The 27,026-nt window shown below is 44.4% G+C and overlaps 1 protein-coding gene across 1 annotated transcript; it reads left to right on the top strand.

Moving 5' to 3' along the window:
* Positions 1 to 1,322: 1,322 nt before the first annotated feature.
* Positions 1,323 to 25,860, top strand: MRO (maestro). Its single transcript, XM_028098348.2, has 10 exons — positions 1,323 to 1,955; positions 3,247 to 3,492; positions 7,099 to 7,233; positions 11,606 to 11,715; positions 18,641 to 18,743; positions 20,336 to 20,482; positions 21,538 to 21,720; positions 24,164 to 24,319; positions 25,120 to 25,227; positions 25,587 to 25,860. The coding sequence occupies exons 5-10, from the start codon at positions 18,645 to 18,647 to the stop codon at positions 25,638 to 25,640; spliced, it is 747 nt and encodes a 248-aa protein (XP_027954149.1). The 5' UTR covers positions 1,323 to 1,955; positions 3,247 to 3,492; positions 7,099 to 7,233; positions 11,606 to 11,715; positions 18,641 to 18,644; the 3' UTR covers positions 25,641 to 25,860.
* Positions 25,861 to 27,026: the final 1,166 nt, after the last annotated feature.

Here is a 27,026-nt window from a genome sequence, read left to right on the forward strand (position 1 = left end):
CCCATTAAATTTGCTTGTATATTAATTGCTGCTATTTGTCAATGGTAAAAGTCAAACTTCAGATTCACCCTTGTCTCCGTAAGTTCCAAATTATGAGCGTCAATTAAGTTTTACTACATACAAAAGTATACTATCTGGATAAAAATGAGCATGTCTAAAGTGAAGAGACAGAAGCTAATTAGCTCAGGACACCACAGGAAATCTTTAAAATCGGCTTTCATCCTCTAGAACCATCTCTTACATAAAGCCTTGTTGACTGGTGCCATTGTGATGATGATCTTTAATGAATGAACCATGACAGGGAGGTTGAACCAAACAAATGCGATTAGCGCGATGGGGAGAGCCCGGGCTGCCCAGAGTAGGAGTAGGTCCGGGGGGAGATGGAATGAGTGCGGAAAACAGGCCATGGAGATAAGTTTGGAGAGAGAAAATGGGGCAGAGCCTGGAAAGTTTGGGTCATCAGTATGAGGATCCTGAACTTGATCTTGAAAAGTTCTGGAAGATTCTGGAGGATTAGTTGGAGTCACTTTGAGGGATAATGTGAAGTGCACAGAGAATGAAGTCAGAGAAATTCATTTTGATTCTTGAATCTATAAAAAACTTCTCAACAGCAGAGGCTTCATCTTTCATCTATATGGTATACGAATGCATATAAATCACATTATGTCCAAGGTATGCATTCAAAAATTTTCCTCAAAATTGTTCACTCAACCCAAACCAATGAAGGGACAATATTACAAAGAAACACATGCTCAAGGTTGAAGCAAGGCAATTCTGGAATTTTTGCAAACCTTCTTTGTAGGAGATTTCCAAGAACAAATTAGCAACAGTTGGGATGCGTTATGTGGTGGCAGTTGATCTGTACCCGGCATTCACTCTCAATCTGGTAATTTCATGATAATCCTAACTTTGGGTTCTGAACCCACTGAGGCAAAGAATAATAGAATGTGTGGTGGCAGAGACAACATCCAAGACAGAGGGTGAGCCATTCTTCTTTCTACCATTACCGGTTCAAATGAGTAACATCTGTACGGATACCCCTTCATCACTTTCTCTGTGGTCCAGGTCTGTATTTTAGGGAATCTAGCTGGCTGCCTGGCTGCCTGGCTACCTGGCTTGATTGATTATTTGGTGTTCCAATCCAACTTTATTTGTGGACACTGAAATTTGAGTTTCTTATAATTTTCATGAATCATAAAATGCTCTTTTTTTCACTACCTTCACCTGTTTTCCCTAGCCTCCCCCCCCCCCACCTCTGGCAACCACCACTCTGTCTCTGTTTCTATGAGTCTATTTTTTCAGATTCTGCATAGAAGCAAAAGGATACAGTATTTGTCTTTCTCTGTCTGATTTTTTTTTACTTGGCATCATGGCCTTAAGGTCCATCCATGTTGTTGCAAATGGCAGGGTTTCCTTTTTCCTTCAGATAAATACCCAGATATGAAATTGTTGGATCATATAGTCATTCTGTTTTTATTTTTTGTGGAACCTCTGTACTTTTAGAAAGCCCTAAAGTCAAAACTTAGAAGCAGATAAGAATCGATGATTCTTCATTTATATTTCCTTTAACGCAACTAACTCCCCATTAACTAATTTTAAAATCTCATTGATCTGACAGAATTTCAGTATTTGCCCAGCTATCCAGAAGCCCAGACACTGAGCAGTGTGTTTCTCTTCATTTACCCTCCAGCTACAACATCGCTGCCTTTCAAGTCACATCTCCTGAATGTTTGCCAGGACTTCCAAGTTTGAAATGTTCCTGGTTGATAGTGACTATTTGGATTGTAGCAGTAAAGTCACCGTGGACCAGAAAACCCTGCTGTGTTCTGTATTTAGCATGCGGTGCTCATTCTGATTTTTACACGTTTGAGGTAGAGGGGGGTGATGCCTGCATGTGCAAGGAGGAAGTAGAAGAGACACATCACAAAGGGCTTTGCTAAAATCTTCCAAGAAAGGTGAGGATTTTCCATTCAGTATTTTGAATTTGTTTACTTGAAATATTTTACCGGAGTTGCTATAACTCTAAGCTGCTTTGGCAAATCACACCATGAAGACAAATGTCGCATACAACAGGTCCTTTCTAGGAAACAGCAAGAAAAGGGAATGGCTACTCCCTAGTTCCAATGATTGGGCAAATTCAAACTTCAGCCATTAAATAAGTTCCAAAATGGATTTCACAGATGCTCAGGGTGGGGTTGATACTGGGTTAGTTTTGATAGAGAATCTCTTCCACGGCCTTGTATAAAGCAAATGCCACGAGTAAAATTATGCTAAGGGTCCCAGGCCACTAACTCCTCCAGGACACCATCATATCTGTACACTTAGATGACCACTGTGTGTGTGTGTGTGTGTGTGTGTGTGTGTGTGTGTGTGTGTATGTGGAGGGTTACAGTTTCCTACCCTGATGAAGTGGTGTGCCTTAGTAATACATGGGGAACGCTGCTTATAAAATTGGCCATGTCCAGTTCTATCCTACGCCACACTATCATGCTCAGTAAAGAGAAGATCTTGCTGTCATCGAGTTGCCCGACTTGAGCCAGGTGCCCAGTGTAATCCACTATCAGAAGCCATTCAGAAGCGCTGTTGCCCAAGAAGTGGCTGTGTTAGGTCTTTACCCAGTGACTATCTTGCATGCGGTGAAGAGAAAGCCTATTGTCATAACAATGTAACCACTCTACCCCCCCCCCCGCCCCCCGCTGCCCCAGGCCTCCCTACACACAAATGAAATTAGCGCTAAATTAAACGTCTGGGCGCCGGGGTGGCTCAGTCGTTAAGCATCTGCCTTCAGCTCAGGTCATGATCCCAGGGTCCTGGGATCGAGCCCCACATCGGGCTCCCTGCTCAGCGGAAAGCCTGCTTCTCCCTCCCCCACTCCCCTGCTTGTGTTCCCTCTCTCGCTGTGTCTCTCTGTCAAATAAATAAATAAAATCTTTAAAAAAAATTAAATGTCCATTTACTTAAGCTACTGTTGCGTTTGATTAGCTGCTGGGAAATACCAAAAAAAAAAAAAAGGCCTTTTTTTTTTTTTTTTTAAGCAAACGAACTCATTGTAATTCCTATTTTGCTTCTGTAGAGTTAAATTTGAGTATCATGAATGCCTCCAACCAATGCTGGCTTTTGTTAAAGTAAAAGAAACACCAAAAAACGTGCTGAAGATTGTAAAGATTCAGATAAATGGGGGAATCATTTGTTAAAAGCCCACGCTATGGACTGAGTGTTTGTGTTCCGCCCCCCTCTCCCCCCCAGAATTCCTATGTTGAAACCCTATCCCTAAATGCCTTTGGGAGGTGATGAGGTCCTGAGAGCGGAGCGGTCGGAATTAGGATTCGCGCCTTTGCAAGAAGAGACGGGCCGGAGCGCGCTCCCTCTGCCCTCCCCTATGTGAGCACACCGCAAGACAGCCGTCCGCAAACCAGGAAGCCAGCCCTCACCAGACACTGCATCCCCTGGCGCCTTGATCTTGGACTTCCAGCCTCCAGAATTGTGCAAAATGTATGTTTGTTGTTAAGCACCGCCCCCCCAAGTCTGTGGTCACTTGTTCTAGCTGCCTGAGGGGACTAGGGCCTAACCCACCCTGTGTAAACACTGTGCAGGGTGCCACAGGTTTGGAGTGACACTCCACAAAGGCTCACAACCCAGGGTTGGGGAGGTGGGTTCCTATGTAATAATTGGAATACAAATTGGTCAGTGATAAAGGCCATAGTGGGAGTGCACGTGCGTGGGAAGAAATGTATCAGGTTCTTGGGTCTGGGGCAGACTTTCCGTGTGGGGTTTGAACCAGACCGGGATGGCTTAGAGGAAGGGTTGCATAGCACTAGGCATGAAAAACAGACCCTGAGGGTAGACATGTTCAGGGAGGTGAAATGAGCTGAGTTGAGGGCGACTGTGTCAGTAAGTTGGGAGAAGGGCAGCGGAAGAGAAGAGGCGGCTATGTGGGAAGGTCAGGCGGCCAGATGGGAAGGTCAGGCGGCCAGGTGGGAGGGTCAGGCGGCCAGGTGGGAAGGTCAGGAGGCCATGTGGGAAGGTCAGGCGGCCAGGTGGCCAGGCTATAGGGCTGGCAGGCCAGACAAGGGTGAAACCAGGAGCCCTAGAGCTCAAAATTTGCTGAGGCCCTCCCTCTCAGGTGCCCACCTGCATCTGCATACACCCGAGAGGGAGAGTCTCCCAAAATTTTGACCCACATCTCTCTCCCCTTCCTTTAGCCCTGGCCCTGATTGTACTGAACAAACATCATAATGGACATTGGACATAAGAGCCCATGGCCTGGCAGCTTATGACCTCCCTGAGGGCAGGGATCATATATTTTTATCTGTAGAGTTACCTTTACATTCCCTTATGCACTAGCGTTGGGCTGAGAGCCTGGCACTGAGGAGACTCTCAATAAATCTCAATATTTATTGAATGAATAAATACTTGGTTAGTGACACAGGGCAACCAAGGCAAACATGGTAAACAAATAATTACTGGGGCTCTAAATAATCAATCTCCAAACAGAAACTCAGCAAGATATAAAAGGGTATTTCTTACATCAGTAATAAGAGAAGACCTTGCCCTGGAATCAGCTCAGTATTTAAGACCTATTTCCCAACGTGTAGAGAAACAAGAACGTGTGTAACTTATCATCAAAATATGTATAACTTGTAATCAGAATCAAGGTCTGGTACCCTTGACACTGGAACAAATGCATGATTCAAAATACAAAGCCCCAAAGTAAGAAATATTCTGTAAAATTTATAATATTTCAGTGTGCTCTCCTCCCACATCTGTTCCTGAAAGGAATTTTTTCCTTAAGAAATACAAATAGTTCTTTTTTTTTAAGATATCAAAGTCACTGTATTGTTAGATTTGAGATTGCTATGTTACTTAATTATATTAAATGTTATTTCTGCTCATCAAAGACAAAAATCTTCCTTTTCATCCTCTTTTTTTTTTTAAAAAAATAATGTATGTGCAGCCTAAATCAATATTCATTTGGGGGAGTAGATTCTTAACATAAAATTTGTGACAATGAATTCAGCTTTACTTTTATTCTAATAGGTTTAAAATTTCAGGAACAAATAGAAACCTAGAATTCTCTTTTCTCTAGGGATCAAAACCAAAGCGAGAAAGACAGTTAATCTCATTATTCTACCCCCACTTAGTCCCATATGATGAAGGAAGCACATGATGAGTAGCTTTCTAACAGATCCCTGGGCAACTCTGGAAGCACTGAGTTTACACTCAACTGGACCTGAATCAATAAAAGAAGATGAGATTCATGATACTCTTGTTCTATGATTAAATATATTAGTTGTCTAATAGAAACAAATTTCAAACAACTGAAAGGTGGAAGGGCCCTTAGAGAGCAAGGGCACGGAGAGGGCTCTGTTTCCCTGCTTCTCCACCAGCCTTCCTCCTTCCCTTCCTCAGCCCCTTTGCTAGAAACAAACAAAACCAAAAAACAGCAACTACAATAAAAAAAAACCCACCACCACCACCAACAACAACAAACAAAAAACCTCCCAAACAACCAAAATCCAAGAAACCGCAGTTTATTTTTTTAATGTATTCTGTAGGGAGATATGCACAGCAATTAAAAAACATTTCTTAAAATAAAATAAAAACAGAGAGGGAGGCAAACCATAAGACTCTTAAATATAGAAAACAAACTGAGGGTTGCTGGAGGGCTAAGGAGGGCACTTGTTGGGATAGCACCCAGTGTTATATGTAAGGGATGAATCCCTAAATTCTACTCCTGAAACCAGTACTACACTGTATGTTAACTAACTCCAATTTTAAAAAAATATAAAAAAAATTTTTTTAGATTTCTTTGATGGTTAAAAATGCAAGAAAAAAAAGATTAGTAACTTTCTAGTCTGATTATCCCTGTTGCTTTTTTAATCTGAAAGTAATAAATGCTTTTGGTAAGAAAATTCAAACGATGCAGAAAAGTATACATTTGAACTAAAAGCTTTCTCTCTTGCCCGGTTACTCTTCTCCTAGAAGACTCCTGTTAATGATTTCTTGAATGTATTTTGAGAAAAAAATGTATTTTGAGAAAAAATTGCTGATACAGCCAATTTTTTCTCAAAAGACATTCACATACATTGAATTATTAATATATTCTCTGTACCTTACTTTTTTCACTTAATAATATACCTCAAATATCTCTTTGAATCAGCATACATAGGACTTGTAGTGAGAGGCTGGGATCGTGGGATCAAAGACAGGATTATTGAAGTTCGTGGGCTATAGAGAAGCCATCCTATCAAGGCAGTCAACTGTCCCAATAACAGACTGGATTTCTAATGACGGAAGCACACATTTTCAAACACTTTTGGACATGGGCGCATTGTTCTGTTGGTAAAATTGTGTCTGAAATTGTGTCATAAAACGCGGACACTTTTGTCACTCAGTGGGATTCTACCGTAACTGTAAATACAATCCCGAGACTGTCAAGTTTAAGAAGAAGGAATATACTAAGCAATGTCCACAACAAACAGAAAATGGACACAAGGAAGGTAGGGGACAGGGGAGAGAAGAAAGGAACGGGAGGAAGGGAAGGAAGTTCTCCTGGAAGGAAGGCCACAGAGAATAAGAGTGGCCTGTAGAGGCAAGTGGCCAAATCCACAGAACGGCTAGCTGGTCAAAGCAGAAAGGAAGCCGAACGTGGAGTCTCCAGTCCCACCAACTGGCTTTGAGACTTCCAGGCAAGCCCCACTCACTCTGCCCGCCTCTTGGTTTCCTACTTGTCAAGGAGGCATGAGAATGACCCCCCGCCCCCCAGGACTTCGAGGACAACATGACACATAGCCTAAGAATGCTTTGGGCTGTTAAGAGCAGGGACAAAGTGACGCACAGTCTTACTGGTGGAGTGGATTTGGCCTCTCGTCGTACTAACTGTTGTTCCAATTCCCTTCCCAAGTAAGTACACGTAGCTTTCTCACGGGGCCCTTGGGAAAAGTAGGAAACTAACGTAAGAATCTTCAAAGTTTGCAAAACAGCATGGCCTGAAATGTATCTCTAGCAATTATCAGGGGGTAGATAGCCTCAAAAGGTCTTATTATGTATTTCCCTTTTGTGATAAAACTCGAACTCATTCTATGTTTCATATTCAAGGACAAAATGCAGCTTGGCCGGCCCCACGCTTGTTTAAAGGAGAGCGACGTTCCTGGGATTAGTTACATTCACCTTTCATCGGTATGAGCTGTGAGGAGAAGCCCGCCTCGCTGTGCAGCTCGCGGCCTAGCCCAGGTAAGACTGTACAGAACGCTTTCTGTATTCAACCGCTTCCATTAAACTCTACAGTTCTTCCATTGCTATAGATTTAACCAGTTAGGTTGGAAGACGTTTATGTACGTTTAGTCTTTTTTTAAAGATTTTATTTATTTATTTGAGAGAGAGAGAGAGAGAGAAAACGAGTGGGGGGGAGGGGCAGAGGCAGAGGGAGAAGCAGACTCCCCACTGAGCAGAGAGCCCGACGCAGGGCTCGATCCCAGGACCCTGAGATCATGACCTGAACTGAAGGCAGACGCTTAACCGACTGAGCCACCCAGGCGCCCCTCAACATCTAAATTCTTAAATTCAGCATTACCCTCTGCATTTTTAAGCATGTGCTGCAAAAACTCAGCGCTCTCTTGGGGCCACTGACCCTGTGTCTAGCCCCATTGTTTGGCCCGAGTCCTCCACCATTGTAATGATGCACTGGGCATGCACTGCTTCTGTAATGTGACATCTTTCAGAGACCTGGTGGCTTTTCAGATATGCATACCTTTGATCGTCTGGGCTGTTTCATGGATATTCCTAAAGTAAACACAGATTTGAACCTCTTGATTTGCATGGTTGGTAAGGGTTTTCTGGGTTAAGTGAGTAGAGAACCATTTTCAGAGATCATCTCAGGCTACGTAAGGAAGAGTTTGAACTTGTTCTTGCATCCCAGTACTAACAATACCTGTCAAGTATTAAAGTCAGGAAAACAGAAGCAGGGCACCCACACGGTGGGTTAGACAAGCAAATGGCTGACAGCAACTTTCTGCTCTTAGAGGTTGTCGAACTGGGGAGACTTCACTCCACTTCCCCCATCTGGGTATCAGGAGGCTCCTGCTTCCCTTTGCTAGAGCGTATTTGAAGCCGAGGAATGAACTTGCTGCTTCTCCCTATGGAATTTACTTTAGTCAAAGATTTGAGACAAAAAGACCATGGCTTTTATATGAAAGCAAAAGAGGTAGGAGAGTGGGAAGCAAACAGTGCTGAAGTTTGATAAGGGCTTCCCAAGGGATGTCGGCTTGCAGCAGGCAGCTTTGGACTCCGCCATTGCTGCAGGTGGCTTCTGGAAGAATCTGGAAAGTGTGAGGTTCCCTGGCTCATCCAGGTCATTCATCTGGGCTCCCAAACCCATGCCGCACCTGCCCCCTAGAATGCCTTTCTTCCCCGTCTCCCTCTGCTAACCTCTGTTTCCAGTAAGCCCTGATAGAGATGCTCCTTCCTTTACAAAGGACATCCTGATGGACTGGCCTTTGACTCCATGCTCCTTGTCAGCTCCCGTCTATGGCACTTAAAGATTCCTATAGACACACCAGACCAGGTCTCAACTCCTCTCTCGGTTGGTTCTCCTGGAAAGCATAGTCTGAGTGTTGTACCACCTGGAAAGCACTGTGCCTTGTTGAGAGTAGGATCTCCATAAACATTTGAAGAATGAACAATGGATGGACCAGAAGTGGGTATTCTCAATTTGTGACTGAGCAGGCAGCTGATTTTATTTCTTTTTGCATGTGAAAGTCAAGAGGGGGTTTGGCCTGAGCTGGAGGGATTTCCTAAAAGAAGATGAGAGGGAGGAAATGGAAAACCATCCCTTTTAGACAAGCTTCCTGCCTAGACAATGCACCATCACAGAAGAAGGGAACTCTGAAAATGCTCACACTGGACTAAAACCATTAGATTGGTGACGATTTGTCCTCATTTCCCAAGTCTAAAGGGAAAGTGGACTGTTGTTGATTGATTTAGTTCTGCCTGTTGCTCTTTTCATCAGTAATGCAGACCATGTAATTATCCTCTGATTTTTTTTAGTTACATCAGTCTTAGTAATGTACTTTTGCAGATAAGGAAATATTAATTGAGAATGAAAGTGGAGTTGTTAAACAATAAAATTAAATAATGATGGCGTGGGAAGGACATCGTGTCATCAGTACATCAATATGTTGCAATCAAATTATCAAAGAAACAACCTCTCTCCAATTCCTAGAAAAACGGTGCTGTGTCGTAAGGCCACGCTAGGAGAAGCTTAGCTCTGTTGGGCATCATGTCCTAATGTGGAATCTTCCCAAGTTTGTGCTGTGTCTGGAACTCTCTGGGGCTGTTAGCTCTGCCTGTACCCTTTGTGGGAAGTGTTTAATAGAGCTGGAGTCGCATCAGTGAGTTTCCTGGGCACCAATTCTTGTTCTGCCCGTGATCTTCTCTGTGGCTTTAAGCCAAACAGGGAGAACTTGTCTGCACTTTAATTTTCCCCTTTGGCAAGCGAGGAAGACAGTATTTATCTGTCAAATGTTTTAAAAACCGAATAGAAAAGAAACTTTAAACATAAGGGGTCATGCATCGTGTCAGCTGTGTTTCTGTCCAGGCAGTGGGTAAATTTCAGTCCTGGTTCCAGGGTGAGATTTGGCAGGGAATCTGCACACTTGCGGTGCAGATTTCCCTTCTCCAGACACCTCCATTGCCTGGTTTGATTTTATCTGGTTTTTGGTCATTCTGAGCACTCTATGGATTAGTTCACCATAAGAAAATATTCTCCCAAGTCTTATTCCCACTCCTGGTAGATAACCCAGCTCTGGTTTTACTGAGAAGATTAAGGTTCATTTGGAAGAATTAAACTTGCTCATCTTTCTCATTTGTGTGTTAATGTATCTCCATCTCTGTGGCTGCCTCCCAGTTTCAGACAAAAGGGGGGCCTCTCTCTCCCTCCTTTTCAGAGCTCACCCTTGCCCCTGTGTCCTGGACTGGCCTCCCCTGGGTTTGTTTGTTTTTTTCCCTCTTCCTCTTCCACTTTCCAGGACTTGAACTAGCCAGGTCTCCCTTGCAACTGCTTTCAAATGCGCCCAGCCTCCATTCTATCCTAAAAAGCACACAAGAACACCGGAACGCCTTTGCTTGACCTTGCTGTCTCTTCTAGTCTATTGCCTTCTTTTTCCAGCAAGACATCTCAATTTCCTCTTCCCAGAGGTTAGTGCAGCGGCTTCCTTTCTCTGTCACCGTTGAAATTGCGTTCTCAGAGGTCACCGTGGGGGCCCGGTGGGCCCAGGCCAAAGAGGACTTTGTGTTAGCCTCACCCTTCTTGCTTTCTCAAAAGCATCACTTTTCTTTCCGTCTAGTTTTTCTTTCACCCTTCCACTCTGACCTACTTCTCTGGTTACATTGTGTGTGCCCTAATTGTGTTTCCCAAAGTTGCCCACCACACAGCATCGTGGCTAAGAGTCTGAGCCCCAACATTAGCCTGTGGTTGAATTCTGACTCTGCCACCAATTAACTGCATGACGTTCGACAAGGTCATCTCCCAGTGCCTCAGTTTCCCCATCCTTAATACAGGGATCATAATAAGAGTACTTATCTTAGGTTTGTGGTAAGAATCAAACAAGATTGTTATATGAAAACAAACATCAAAAACTAATGATGTACTGTATGGTGACTAACATAACATAATACAATTAAATTAAAAAAAAAGAATCAAACGAGATGGTTTATGTAATATTTACTTCAATGTTTGGCACGTAGACATAGCCAGTAAACATTTTTCAGCATAACAATAAACTCCGAGAGCTTTGAAAATGTGACTTCTTTTGTCTTAGGACATATTGCCCACTTTGCCAAACACAAGGCCAGACAATAATTAATGATAAATGGATTTACGGGAAGTCCAGGGAGGGAGGGTGAGGGGAGGAAGGGAGGCCTCCAAATTGGCAAGTACAGTTAATTATTCCCAGGTTTTTGTTTTGTTTTGTTTTACCAATAAATCCACAGTTTTGTTGGGGGTTTAAGTCGGTCCTTTCAGCACCGATGGTGTTTGTTGAGCAGAAAGGGGAGTCAGCGTTAAAGCTGTAGCTGTTGGTGCACCAATCAGTCACAGAGAAGCTGCTTGGCCTGGAACGCAGTGTCCCATCCTTAGATTAAATACTGCTGGAACCGGATTAGGGAAGAAAGCCTTGCGGCGGCAGCTGCTCAGGAAGCCTGGAACCCGTCCATTGAGTGATGCTGCCATCTAGTGGCGTCATGGGGGAACCGCGCTGGGCTGAGCCCTTCATTTGGTGCAGGGGAAGAGCCTCGGAATTGCAGTCCTTGCTTTACGAAGTGTGGGTGAGACTCGGGCCGAAGGAAGAATAAGGGGAAAACACAGCAAGGGGAAGGGGGAACGACACCTCAGCACAGTTTGGGAAAGTAAAGGACACGAGTGATGCTTACAACCACTGAGAACAATCTCGTCGGAATTCGAGCGCGATTCCCTCCTCCACCCCAATACGGTCATCTAAACTTTGATTTCCGCACCGCCCCCCGGAATCTCACTTTCCAACACTCTGTGCTGACCCGTTATCCTGAACAGATCCTGTTTCACCCTCTCATTTCCCTTCTTCTACGTTAGGAATTCAGGGCTGGGAAAATTGAGCCTAGTCATCCCACCTGGCGACCACAGCGGATCTGGGACCCGGGCTCCAGCCGCACCTGCAGCAGCTGACCACGTGACGGGCGCAGGTAAGGGCCCGCTGCCCGGACAGCGGGCGGGAGGAGGCCCAGGTCGATGGGGGTTTCCCGGGCGGTTTTGGAATGTCACTCGGGTCGCTGACATCAGGGGCAGTTGACGTTCTCTTTGTAAAACTGAAGTGGGCAATGCCATGAAGCCAGTCTTTCTTCTCTTCACAAACTATGTCAGTCCACCTCTACCCAAGAGATGGATTATAGATCATTGTATCCAGGCATCAGAGAGCTTTAGGAAGGGGGGAGGGGGACTGAAGGCGAGATGTTGGTGCTTCAGACCGAAGCGTGGACACAGCGTGTCCTTCCCTGGTGAGCACGCAGGGAGCTTTCTGGGGACTGGACATCAGCCTTGCACACAGTGATACTGTGCACACAGAAGTACAGATGCTGGGCCTCCGCTCTGCCGTTTGTTACTGACGATTTGACTTGAGTCGTTTACATTGATTGCTCTAAGCGTCATCTCCCTCTTTCCTAAAATGGACATAATTAAACTGACCTCTCGAGATTACTGTGAATTAAATCCAACACAAGAAAAGCCTCTTATTTGGAAGACTGGGACTGGATTTGAGAGAGCTAATGGAAGAAGGTGGTTAAAGCAGAGAATCAGAGAAGAGGCTGCACGCCTCAAATATTTCACTTTAAAATATGGACTTTCCTGGTCTTTAAGGTAGGGCTGTGGTCTTTTTTTTTTCTAATATGGATCCACAAGCTGGTGGATCTTGAGGTGTCTTACATGAGGCACACACATCATCTGTGAGTTCTGGTTTTGGTTTCTTTCAGTGGAATGAGAGCTGAAAGGCACCTGGGGAGAACTATATAAAGTCACTTCTGGGCAGCCATTCAGATTCCAGTTATCGTTCCATGAAGACTTTCCAAACGTGTACTGTCCACACTGTTTCTAAGTAGACAGCAAGTTTTTAGCAGCTTCCCATTGTTGGATCGTTCCAAAACATTCCATTTTGCCTTCATAGAAATGACTTCCTTTCTTGGTATATTCATTTTTCATCAATTTCTAGACTGTTTAAATGCCACGATAACAAGTACAGGTGTCAGGAACTGGTTCTCGGTTAGCATAAAAGGAGAAGTAGGCGTGGGCACCACCAGCCACACGCACCGGTTGGTGCAGTTCACGGGGGGCCTGGAGAGTACAGTTCCCCTGGCAAGTTGGCTCAGCAGAGCTTAGCTGAAACAGCTTCTCCTGCAGTGTGTACTAAGTGCTAAATATGGTACCTAGCATACACGGTGCCCAATACTTGGTAGCTATTAATATTATTATGGTGATTAATAAGTTCAGTGTTGGGAGGGTTTTTAGAAATCTAACAGTTTTGGGGCACCTGGGTGGCTCAGTCGGTTAAGCAGATGACTCTTGATTTCAGCTCAGGTCATGATCTCAGGGTCCTGGGATCGAGCCCTGCATCAGGCTCCATGCCAGGCATGGAGCATGCTGGAGATTCTTTCTCTCCCTCTCCCCCTAAAAAAAAAAGAAATCTAACAGTTTCTTCCCCTTGTTTTACAGAAATGATCAAAGTGTTTTGTAATTTTGGCCTTCATAATATACCTTTTGGCTTCACTAAGTAAAAGGATTATTGACCCTAAACCTAATATTTTCAGTCAGAGGAATTTAAATTGACAGAGGTATTTGGGAGTCGGCCTAAAGCACAAAGCAGTTTTCTAGGTCACCCTAAATCCATGTCTTTTCAGGAAGACCAGGTAGAATCACAATATGGTGATGAAGACAAGCTCCAGGTTCTCAGAAATGGTGAAAACCAGGGACAAGGCATTGTTAGCACACCCAGGAAGGACTTCCCAGAGGAAGCAGAACATGATGAAGAATGTACACAGGAATGAATGAAACTATAAGCAGAGCCATGCCTTTGGCTTCAGAGTGGCCAGGTGGCCTCCCAGACTCAGTCACACCGGCCTGGGCACCTGGGATAACCTGATCAACCCGCCAGAAAAACCTAGTCCCTCAAAGCAAAGTGTGGGGGTGAGTGGGCTTGCAGCTGGGGTTAGGACACCTAAGAAATCTTTGAATCCATAGATTGTGTTTAAAATGCTCCTCTCTGAGATCCTGCACAGCAACAGATGGAAACTGTCCTTTTGTTTGATTGGATTGGGTCTAAAGGACTTAAGTTTTGGAAAAGAGAAGGAAGGAGGGCCCGTGGGTAGTGGGAGCTGTAAGCTCAAGAGCCACAGAGCTCCAGGTGAGGGGCTGTGGGACCCCTAAGTAACTTTTATGTGTTTCCTCTTTTAAGGAAACTTTTTATTTAAGAATAGGATCCAAGAAGAGTGTACAAATCATAGCCTGTGCAGCTCAATGTGATTTTTTTATCGAGAAAGAAATTCCAGGTGCTTCACGAACATATGTTGCCAATACCATGTCCTCTGCAAAGATTCTCTCCTCTCTTACCCGCTTGGCCCCAGCTGCTCCTCTGACTTCTGGGGCCTCTCCCGAAGTGTGCAGTACGCCAGTTCTGGAGTTACTTAAGTTCCACTGGAGAGGCAGTAAAAAAAAAAAAAATGCTGGGCTCAGGCCCTGTGCGCTCTGCGATTCTGACCCAGTACCGATGGGGTAGGGGTTTATGACAAGCCCTGCAGGGGATTCTAATGTCGGGGGCCCCGCCAGTGCTGTGGGAAATGCTTTGTTTTTCCTACGCCAGAAACGAACATGAGCCCTGACAAGCTGTACAATTGAACTAGATCCTAGTTTCCATCTGGTACTGAGGACGTAGGGTGGTAGGGAGCACTTCCAACAGAGGTGGTGAGCTAGAGGGGGAGCCCTGGGCAGGTTCCTAACCACATTCTGAATCTACCATGCAGAGCACTCAACCCTCATGGACTTAGCACTGCTTGAGAGCCTTCCATGACCTTAAACTTTCCACATGCCTTTAAAGAAGTGACAGGGCTGGATGCTTGGCTTCTGAAGCCTGGAGCAGATGTTTTGGATGGCTGAAGCCCTTACCTGCTATGCTAATCCTACAGGAGAAGTCCAGCATAATGAACGGGGAACCAGCTTTGCTTTCCTTCTCCATGGAGAGAAGCCTCTGATGTGATTTTCATGTCTCAGAACAGAGACACAAGCTGTTTTATAATGAGGCTTGTGCCTCCTTAGTAAGCAGCCCCCAGCTTGACCAACTTTGCTTCTTTTAAGCTCCCCTACCCACAGCCAGGTGCTCATCAACTCTGATCAGGAGCATTCAACCCAACGAGTGGCAGGTTCTACCGAAACAGAAGGCTGTGTGCAGAAAACCCCCAAATGAAACAGCCAAGCATGTTTGGCCTCAGTGTGAATTTTAAAATCCCTTCTGGAGAAGACCGGCATAGTAATAGCGTGGTTTCTTTCCCTTAATGCAGTGGTTTTCTAAGTGTGGTCCCCAGACCAGCAGCACCCCGGTGTGGATCTGGGGCCCTGCTTCAGACGTACAGAATCAGAAACTCTGGGGATCAGGGCTGGGAGTCTGTGCTATAACAAGTCCCCGGGGTGATTCTAGCACACGTGCAGTGTGAGAACCACTGGCTTAATGGAATGTAAAACTGATGGAATGCCTTTATTCAAACAAAGAAAATATTGCTAATCGGTGGGGGTGATTTTTTTCTGGGCTTTTATTTGAGATCCCCATTGCAGTAGTGAGGGGAGCTCTGCTGGCCAGAGATGAAGTAGAAATAGAGCCGAGGGGCTGGAGATGAAGAGGTGTTTCCATGGATCTCTCCAGTGTCTTCTGACCAAGAAAGCATATGGAAACCAGCAGGGGTGGAGAGGCAAGACAGTGGAGAAACCAAATCCCAGGGCACCTCCAGGTCAAACAGAGTCAAATGTTCCAAAGCACAGCTGTTTAAGAGCTGGGTTGTGTCAGCCACCTGTGTTTAAATAAGTTTGCAATTCAAGTACAGTAAGGAGGGTGGCCGACATGTCCAGGTTTGCCTGGGATGTCCCTGGTCTTAGCATTCAAAATCCCACGTCCCAGGAAACTCCTAAGGTCCAGGCTCCAGTGTGTGTTTTTCCCACACCACCAATCAAGTCTCCAATTCTCAGCAGATACCCACTGGATGTCCCATAATTCAGTTCAGTTTTGACACTATCTTCTTAGAGATAGTGTCAGATCCACAGGTTAGGGGCTCCGACCTACAAGGCAGTCCCCACTCCCTTTCCTTTAGATGTCAGTAGCAAGTCTGGGTTGTCACCCACCAGCTGTAGACTGGATGTTCCCGAAGCCCCCTCCTTGGGTTTGAGGAATTTGCCAGAACAGCTCACAGAAATCAGAGAAACATTTTACTTACTGAGTCACCAGTTTATTATAAAAGGATATAACTCAGGAAAAGCCAGAAGGGAGATGCATAGGGTGACATATGGGGAAAGGGCATAGAGATGCTATGCCCTGAATGTACAAATCTCCCCAGATCTCCACCTGTTCAACAACTCAGAAGCTCTCTGAACCCCCTCCTTTTGGGGTTTTGTTGAGGCTTCATTTTACCTAGGCACAATTGATTCAATCATTGACCATTGGTTGTTGAACTTCGTCTCCAGCCCCTCTGGCCTCCCAACAGGAGGGGAGGGGACTGAAGTTTCCAACCCTCATTCCCCTGGCAACCAGCTTCATCCTTTAGTGAGAAAGGGCTTTCTAAAGTCGCCTCATTAACATGACAAAAGACGCCTTGATCACTGTAATCACTTGGGAAATTCTAATGGGTTTAGGAGCGCTGTGCCAGGAACAGGGACAAAGACCAAGTATGTATTTATTATAAGTCACCGTATTGCAGGGCAAACCGAGGTGACTGGTCAGTACTCACCCTAGTTCAGTGACCGCCCACTGGAATTACTGGGTGAGCTTTTTTTTTTTTAATATTTTTTTTTTAAATTCATTTATTTGACAGAGAGAGGGAACACAAGCAGGGAGAGTGGGAGAGAGAAGCAGGCTTCCCGCCGAGCAGGGAGCCCTATGACCCTGGGATCATGACCTGAGCCCAAGGCAGATGCTTAACGACTGAGCCACCCAGGCGCACCCTGGGTGAGCTTTAAAATGACTTGATGCCAGGGCTCACCTCCAGAGATGGTGATAGACTTAGTCTCAGGCACGGCCAGGGCATCAGGAGATGGAAAGTTCCTCAGGTGACTTTACTGTGGCTAGGACAGGGAACCCATGCAGCTCCTTGCCTATCATTTTTCCTACTAAATTTTTTTTAACCAAAACAAAAGTCAATAGTTCTGATGAAGTTAGACTCCTACCATGTACCACATTCAAAAATGTACTCAAAATGGATCAACAGTCTAAATATAAGAGCTAAAACTGTAAAAAATCTTGGAAGAAAACATAGGGGGAAGTCTTCATGACTTTGGATCCGGCAATGGATTCTATTATCCTAGTTCAGACTTCTCCTAGTTCAGGCTCGTTTATACTAGTTTATACTAGTGTACCTCAACTCGGGCTGTAGATCAGAAATACTTTGTGAGCTATATTTATTTACAATATATATTTTAAATAATATATACATGTGGTGAAATTACAAAACTGTAGATATAAAAAAAAGTATGAAAAAGTAAGTGTTCTTCTTACCCTGGTTGCTCAGATTTCTACCCCACAGGCAGTTTTTGTTAAAATTTCTTGGTTATTCTTCCCTGTTCTATGCATGTGCAAGCATATATGTACATATATATTTCCCTTTCTCATACTAACAGTAGCATACTAATCTTCACTTTTCACTCAACAGTATGTTTTGGAGATCATTTTAGCATAGGTAGATCTGCCCAATATTCTTCTTTTTCCTTCCAAAAAATTATGTTTATTAACATATATTATCTATATAGATTTTTCTTTTTTTTAAAGTATTTTTTAGTGTTTTTTTTTTTTTGCCCAATATTCTTTTTAATTACAACACTGTGGCCATCTGTAGTTGTGTAGTTGTAATAGATAGGTCTAACTTATTTATATTAAATGACTAGTTACAATTAGTAAAGGACATTAGATTGTTCATTACAAAGTGGTAGGGCCTATCCTATCCGTATGTCTTTGAGTAGATGATGTACCAGTGTATCTGTGGGATGCAAGAATGGCTGAAAGATATGTGCATTTCACAATTAGAGGAGATGACATCAAGATCCCTTCTAAAATGCAGTACCAATTTACATTCCTGGACATCTTTTAAAAACACAGAGTTTCAGGCAACATTTTACTTTAACTCATGAGAATCTGTGTAGGTGGGGCCCAGAATCTTTATTTCATTTCTTTGGTGATTCTGGTACAAGAAGGCTCTTGGATGGAATGGGAACCATGGGACAGACCGTCTGGATGCCCCTGCTGCATTTCCTCCTGCTCTTTATCTTTTTTTAAATTTTTTATTGTTATGTTAATCACCATACATTACATCATTAGTTTTGGATATAGTGTTCCATGATTCATTGTTTGTGCATAACACCCAGTGCTCCACGCAGAACGTGCCCTCTTTAATACCCATCACCAGGCCAACCCATCCCCCCACCCCCCTCCCCTCTAGAACCCTCAGTTTGTTTTTCAGAATCCATCGTCTCTCATGGTTCGTCTCCCCCTCCGATTTCCCCCCCTTCATTCTTCCCCTCCTGCTATCTTCTTCTTTTTTTTTTCTTAATATGTACTGCATTATTTGTTTCAGAAGTACAGATCTGTGATTCAACAGTCTTGCACAATTCACACACTCGCCATAGCACATACCCTCCCCAATGTCTATCACCCAGCCACCCCATCCCTCCCACCCCCCCACCCCCCGCTCTTTATCTTTTGATGGGACTGTTCCATCTCCTCACCAACGGGACAGGCTCCTAAAGGACAGGCCTCTGGGATGTTGCTTCTTTATGTTCTTACCCTGGCATAGTGTTTTGTGTGACACTGCTTGTTGTGACAAGGCTTGGCAGAGGGTTTGTGGCTCACATGATGATTCTGTTTTCTTTTAGTTCCATGGATCAAACGCAGAGAGGAATCCTGGGCCAGCCCCTGCCGGTCCCCACCACCCAGCCCAAGAAGAAAAGGACATCAATGATGTCCTTCTTTTCCAAGGTCTGTCACAAAATATTATAAACAGAGGTCCCTCCCAACAACCACATGTAACAGTGTCTGGTCTGCATTAGTTGTGGTGGCTTGGCTGAGGTGCTTCTGAAAAAAGCTTAATGATACTTCTTATAACACGGACCAAATGCAAGATAAGATGGGAGGAATTTAACTTGCTGCTCACTTAATCATAAAGGTATAGAATGAACTGCAATGCATACTGAGAAATAAAGATGAGACCTGGTGATCATCCAAATTCCGAATAGGACTGTGGGTCCAGTCTGCAGCCCCTCGCTCCCCAGGATGGTGAGGAGGTGGTTTTTTTCCTGGATCTTGTCTGGATCCTGCATTGTCTTAGTTCTGATGTCGGCACATGTTGCTGTGTTGTGTGAAGCACAGAACACTGGGGCCTGCCTGGTCTCATAGGCTCACGACAGAGGTAACCCGCCCCTTGCCCTGCAGTGAGAGTTCCGTCCCTGAAGTAGCTTCCTTCATTGGCCACATTGGGTTTCCCAATTTGCATTACTTATGCGTTTCTTTTCCTAATCTTAGTTGCTCAGATGTATGCATTCTGGGGTGGGACATCCTTTAGGTGCCCTGAGATGTTTGTACATGTGGTTTGCTAGTTGGGTCAAATGCTGTTGAGAGGCTGATGAATCAAGTACTGAGAATTAACCCTTGGATTTAGCCACATCAACCTGACTGCAGAAGGTTCAAGAGATAATGGAGAGGCAAACTGGAGAAAACAAGTATAGACACATCTTTTAAGGTGTTTAGCTACAAGGTATAACAGAAAAGTGGGGAAGAGCTGGAGGAGTAAGAAGAGTTGGGGAAATGCTTTTCTTTGAGATGGAAGCAGCCGAGCATTTCTTGTCTGTGAAGGATCCCTGGTCTCAGCTCACATCAACTGTCTAAAGCCCCCTTTCTTTCTTTTTTTTTTTTAAATGATTTTATTTATTTATTTGACAGAGAGAGAGAGAGAGAGAGTGTGTGAAAAAGCACAAGCAGTGGGTGGGGAACCCAATGCAGGGCTCGATCCCAGGACCTGAGCATCATGACCTGAGCCCAAGACAGACGCTTAACTGACTGAGCCGCCCAGGCGCCCCGAAGCCCCCTTTCTTCTGAGCTCTAGCCCACCCTCAGTGATCCTAGAGTACCTGTCCCCACATTTCCCCCAACCTACCTCAACACCAGCCCTGCATTATTTGTTTCTCTTTCCTCTTCCATCCATTTTCTTCATGATGTACATCAAACTAATGTGTTTCCAGCAAAAATCAGGTGTCTTTAGGTGGAGAAAGATGGGCTAAGTTGAGCAGGCCACACAGGATTTTCTTTAGAGGGAGGGATTGGGGTTGGTATGGGTATGACTCTGAACGCTCCCCAAATCAGTGTGTATTTTTAAAGATTTTATTTATTTATTCATAAAAGACAGAGAGAGAGAGAGAGGCAGAGGGAGAAGCAGGCTCCCCGCGGAGCAGGGAGCCTGATGCAGGACTCGATCCCAGGACCCTGGGATCATGACCTGAGCCAAAGGCAGATGCTTAATCATCTGAGCCACCCAGGCGCCCCCCCAATCAATACATTTTTGACTTACTACCCAGGTCTCTTGGACACTGAGGTTTCAGAAGCGGGAGTCTCTGAAGAATGTGTTCTCCATCTTGGCAGAAAGAGCCCTGGACCCCAATGCTAAAAAGCGTCACATGGCAATGAGAGGCCTGGGAACCATGGCCTGTGAGACGCCAGACAAGGTAGGGGAGGAAAGTGGCACCTGGCCAGCCCTCATGGCCTGGAGTCTCAGACTGGGAGACAGCGCTTCATGTACCAGTTATCTGTTGCTGTGTGACAGATCACCACAGACCTAGCATTCATCCTCTTGAGGTTTCCTTGGGTTAGGGGTTTAGGTACGGCGTAGTCGGGTCCTCTGCTCAGGATCTCACAAGGCTACCATCAAGGTGTGGGCCAGACTGCATTCCTTTCTGAAGCCTGGGCTCCTCTTCTAAGCTTCTGTGGCCATTGGAAGAACACGGCTCCTTCCAGTTGTAGGACCGAGGTCCCTGCTCTCTAGCTGACTGGCCAGCTCCGCTCCTTGAGGCTGTTCTCTTAGAGCATGTGAACTTCCTTCTTCAAGGCCAACAGGAGAGCCTCTACCACTCATGTCTGCTCAAGCAGACTCTTACGTAATGTAATGTAACCATGGGAATGATATCCCATCACTGTCGTCAAATTCTAGAGATTAGAAGTAAAGTCACTGGTTCTTTCCACGCTCAATAGAAGGAGACTCTACAAGGGCATGACTCATTTGGAGTTATTTGGGGGTCATCATACCTCATTATTATCAGCCTTGGGGAACAGAGCTGCAGATGGGATTAACACACACCTGGACATCACCCTCTTGGGTGAATTTATTGATTTTTGAATACTTTATGCCTGTTTAGTAAAAGATGTTTTCCCCACCTCTGCTTTCAACATCTGTTGACTTCAGTAACCATTTCATCTCATCCCCGATAAAAGCATCTGCTATGCCCCAGATGTCTAGATCATCCAGCCCACCACACTCCTTGACGTGCCCTTCTGGCCTCATCTGCTCATAGACCAAGCTCCAGATTGCTCTTTCTGTTTTTCTTCCAAGACTGAGCTGGCTCTTGGGTCAGGTTAATGGAAGCATTTGTTATTTTAATGAGATTCGTTGCTGCCACGATCTCAGTCCAAGTCCTAGGTTATTGAACTATTAGAAGTGGGATTGCTCTTCAACGCACAGGGAACAATTTCTGGATTACTCATACTTTTCAAACTGTGTTAACAGGTGAGAAAGTACAAGAAAATTGTCCTAGATCTGCTGGTGCATGGCCTGTATGACCCTGTGAGTGCTGAAGTCATCCACGAGAGCATGAAGACTCTGACCATCATCTTGGGCAAGATCCAGGGGAAAAGTCTGGGCTCTTTCTTCGTAGACATCACTCTTCAGACCAGGACTTTGTTAGATGACGTAAGTGAGACAATTCAGAAGAATTCTGGGTTATTAAAGTTGAAGTGGGATGAGAAATGTGAGCCCTGGGTGGTGTGTGGCTCAGAGAACATCGTCTGTATTATTCACTTATTTATTAAGAAATCATTGAGAGGCTAGTATCGTACTGGGGTTTATGGAAGACATATAAAGAAGGAGGAGTTTTTGTTGTTATAGAGAAGTGAATATATATACACTGATGATGAAGATGGTGATGAAGATGATAGTGAAGATGATGATAACAGTGCCCTCATGTATTCAATACTTTGTTATGAATGTGACAATAACAGTACTTAGCATTTAGCGAGCCAGGCACGGTGCTAGGCAGTTTTCATGGGTTACCTCATAGAATCTTCTCAATAACCCTGTGAGGTAGGCACTATTATTATCTTCACTTTATAAAGGAGGAAACCAAGGCACAGAGAGGTTAAGGGACTTGCCCGAGATTCACAGAGCCTGTAAGCAGATATGAACCCAGGCTTTCTGACTATAGGACCTGTGCTCCTCACTGCCACGTGACAAGGCAGGCTAAGTAAAAAGTGCACTGATACGTTGTTTGCTCTGAAACTGTGGGGACTCTGAGATACCTTCCTTCCAAGCTAACCAGCTAGCCTGCTGCAGTTACACACACACACACACACACACACACACACACACACACACGCACACCCTCTAACAGAGAGATAATACCTGTAGAACAGGAAACAGACCTTTTATTTACTCACAAAGCACCTTGCGTGAGTTCCCCACACCGAATTCCCCAGCTGGACCTGCGCCACACGAGAGGAAAAGAAATCTTGAAATTATGAAACTTGGAGTTTACATAGGGCTTCTGGCCCATTTGCCTCTCCTCGCACTCAGAGAGACTGAGAGACCTTTGCTCTGGAATGCAAACCAGTCATCTCTGGTCTCTACTTTACCTCCCTGGAATATAAACAAATATCTCCAGGAAGATGTCTAGATCTCTCTGCAGGTGCTATCTTAATTTCCAGGACTTGTTTGCCATGCAATCACTTTTTTGTACCCAGATGGACTGTAATTTTTGACCAGAAAGCCCTGGTTGTATATAGTAACCTGGAAATAGTCATGGAGAGTTGTTTCCTGATGGTGTGTATCTAGTATAGCACCCTTGACTGCCTGTCATATGCTGTGTTCCCTGTCAGATGGTTGTCAGGCCCCTAGCAGGCCAGGCACCCATTTTATGTGTCTTGTACCTCTTATAGCCGTAGGGTACCACTGAATTGAATTACACACACACACACACGCGCGCGTGCATGCATGGATACGCACACACATTGGTAGAACAGTGAAGAAAGTGCAACAATAAAGCAATTTGTGTAAATGTCCCATGTGCTAAAAATTATTTTTCAATACTTCATGAAACAATCAGTGGTCTTTGGTCTTGCTGAGTGTCTGTGACCCCCAGTTCTAGGTGCTCCTTGCCCCTGAAGAGGCCCAGCCCAGCTCTGTTCCTTCTGGTTTGCCTGGAGATTTCAGGGGACCAGGAAACACTGATATAAAATCCCTGCACCAATAGTCAGGGGACTGGGTCCTACCCTGGTTCATGGTCACCTGACAGTGTGACTCCTGCAAGTCACTGAAATGCCCTGAGCCTTGGTGTCCTCATCAGGAAAGGGAGATACCTGGACCAGACCTCTCAGCTTGGAGAACAAGAAAGGACTGACCCCAATGAGACACATTCAGAGACAAATCAGCCAACCATACTAAAAGCAGAAAGAGTTTGCAGGGTGTCAGGGAAGAAACAATTGTTATTTCTACTACAGAAGGAGAAACTCAGACAAGAAGTGAAGAGTGCCCTTGTAGAAACACTGGGAATAATCAACAGGAGATGGGTCAAATGAATTACAGTGCAGCCACCCCAAATTCCTTTAGGTAGTGACATGGAAAGAGCTCCCAGATAGATTGGTGAAAAATCAAAGTACATAACAGTGGGATGGTGTGCTTCCATTTGTGTAAAAATGTGAGAAAGGACTATGTAATACATCTTTTATTCTCTTTTGTCTTAATTTTTTTGGAGGGATACACACAATATGTGTAACTTTGTTCATTCATGGGAGGGAAATTGAGTGGCAGGCAGAAAGGGGTAGGAAGGAGACTTACTTTTGTTAATAAAGCGATTTGGTTATTTTGAATTTTGAACCATACAAACATATTCTATCTCCGAGACATTGAATAATAAAGAACAGAGCTGCGAAGCTGGGATTAGCACCGTGACCCCCTGTCTAATTGTCTTGTCCTCTGAAGAAGATGGTTGTTGAAGACTGAGCCAGCTAAGAGCTTTAGACTGGATCTGGTGACCCACCCCCTACCATGCAACAAAGAACGATGACTGTGATGTTCTCTGATGCAGTGGCCTTTTGGTAACGACCTGGGTTTTGTTGTTTTGTTCATCGGGGACCCACAGGAGAATGACAACCTGAGATATTCAGCCTTCGTCTTGTTTGGGCAATTGGCGGCCTATGCCGGGCGGAAATGGAAGACATTTTTCACCAGTCAGGTCAAGCAGACTCAAGATTCCCTCCTGATACATTTACAGGACAGAAATCCCCAGGTTGCCAAGGTAAGTCTGTGACTCTCCCACCGATTGCATGAGAGCTCTGGGCCATTCCTAAAGGGAATTGTTGCACTGAGCCCCTAGACCCTCTGTTCCTGCCGCTTCCGTTAGGGATGCTGAGCAGTGTATCCACAGGAATCCTTGGAAAGGTGCCTGCCCGCTGTGTCATCTCTCTCCGAGCAAGAGTGCTATTTTCCATTTGCTCCTGCCCCACCTGCCCGATCAGTGCCTGCCAATGGTAGATAAATTCAGGTTACTGGAGTGTGGGGGCCAGAGAGGCACGGGTTTAATCTGTGGGGCAGTAGCCCACATAATGAGGACATGAACTCATGCCAGTTAGCTCCTTCACTGTGTAGATTTCCCACCCCTGGCTTCTCAATCCCCTACAGAGCTTTTGTTTTATTCTCAGAGAAAACATGTCCTAACAGAGTTGGATCAATGTCAGGCTTTCAAAACCACTGGGAGCAAGAGGTTCCACCAAACCACTTGTCTTTTTTAAATTAGTGCACACAAGAGGGAGACAGAGACAGAGAGAATTTGGAAATTTAGGAATTCAGAACTACTTTTGATGGGACAATAACCAGTGGTAAGCTATAAAGTGATGCTCTCCCTACCAGCCCCAACTTATAGACCTGGCCATTTTAGAAGCAAAATCCTTTAAGGTTGACATCTTCAAACTTTCTGGAAGTTACTTTCATACCCTCAGGGCCCCCGAGGCCACAGATTGGGTGCAGTGCTCTTCCTTGCTTGGATTCTAGAACTCTCTAATGTTTTTGACAATAAGATGGTAATATTATTTTTCTCAGGCTTGCAAAACAACATTTCGAGCCTGTTCTCCATATCTGAAAGAAAGAAAGGAAAACAGCTTCCAGACTGAAGAAGATCAAAGGAACCCTAAACTCTGCCGGCAGCTGGTGAGTGAGAGAGGGTGTAGAGAATTCTCCCAGAGGTCCCTGCCCTCCTGGTGTCAACCCAGAAGGTGGCCAGCCACATGAGGGAGTTATTCCCCATAAAATGCCTCAGGCCAATTGTGTTTCGATTGTAACTGACCCATCATGCAATGTAAATGACAAAACGCCCGGAGGATTATGCACAAAATCTATTGGCACTTCCAGTGTAGATCATTAGATGAACGCAGGCCATGATCTCCACCTCTGAGAATCTGAAGATTGATCGTCCTCACGCTCTGCCTTTGACAACTGTCTACTCGTTGTAGAGTCAAGGAGGTGTGTTGAACCTGTCCCTCACGTGCGCTTTTGCTGATTTCTTTCAGAGCCACTATCATCCAGAGCTCCTGCAGTTCCTCTATGCAAATAAGATTCTGTAAACACAGAGCAGCAGGGAAATTGTTCCAGTGAGCACCTTGCTGGGGGGCTGATATCCCCCCTCTTTTAACTCCTCGGATTCTTCTGCTTGCCTCTTGGGATTGTAATAGAAAATGGGATGCTGGGAGAACAATTGATGGCAATTGCATGGAATTGTATGATTCTATCCAAAGTAAATTCTAAATTGCTTTTATGTATCTCTTTTCCTCCCCATACAAATTTAATGAGAAGGTACATGCTTTGTTTAAAACATTGAAAGCATATGTAGATTCAGTACTTATTGCTCAGCTTTTTCCTTAAGTTCATCTGTTACCTTTTATTTTTTATTTTATTTTTAATTTCTGAGGTTCAGGAGAATATTACCTTAAGTTGTTATGTTTTTTTTTTTTTTTTAAATCTGCCATTGATACTTTGCAATTTGTGATGGATACCTTTTATTGGCAGGACCTATTTAAAGTTGGCCAAGGGACCAAGAAGGGGGTTTGGAGAGTATCTTTAGCGTCTCATAATCTTCAACAGTCATTGCCTCCAAGATCATTCCAAACACAAATTAATAAAGAGAAAGAAAAATCTGTAAAGCATGTGCTGAAAAACCTCAGGGTAATAGTAATGTATGGAATAATAAGTAACATTTATGGAAAATGTTTATTGGACACTAAGCGCTTTGCAAGTATTATTTAATACTTACAACAACCCTATAAGAAAGATACTATTATTATCCTCATTTTCCAGGTGAGAAAACTAAGGCACAGGGAAATTAACTAGCTTGCCCCAGATGACCTGGTGAGTGATGGAGCCGGAATTCCAGCCCAGACAGTCTGACTTCTGGAGCCTATATTCAATCACCATGTGATTCTGCTTCAATGTGGAGTAATTGACAGATAGCTAGAAACATAAAAAAAAAAAAAAAAAAAATTAAAAACTCCCTCAGCTTCTGCTCTATTCAACTCAATTACTTTTTGCTTTTATATGTACTAAATACACATTTTTATTAATTTAATTTGTGATCTAAGTATATATTTTTACTTGTCACCACTTGGCTAATTATATCAATTTTTTGGTGATCAATTCTATTTCTATGAGGGGTCGCATGGATCATGTAAAAAATTTCAAGAAAGGGAGCATGGGTGGCTCAGTCATTAAGCGTTTGCCTTCGGCTCAGGTCATGATCCCAGGGTCCTGGAATCGAGTCCCACGTCGGGCTCCCTGCTCAGCGGGAGGCCTGCTTCTCCCTCTCCCTCTCCCCCTGCTTGTGTTCCCTCTCTCTGTCAAATAAATAAATAAAATCTTTAAAAAAAATTTTTCAAGAAAAACCTCAGTCCTTTCCAACTTCCCTCTAACCAGTTTGCCTCCCAAACTTCTCCTATAGAAATTCTGATATTATCACC

Source organism: Eumetopias jubatus, unplaced genomic scaffold (genome assembly GCF_037043125.1).
Source record: "Eumetopias jubatus isolate StellerSeaLion01/CBP00866 unplaced genomic scaffold, mEumJub1_p1.0 scaffold_16, whole genome shotgun sequence".
In the NCBI taxonomy this organism is placed as follows: Eukaryota; Metazoa; Chordata; class Mammalia; order Carnivora; family Otariidae; genus Eumetopias; species Eumetopias jubatus.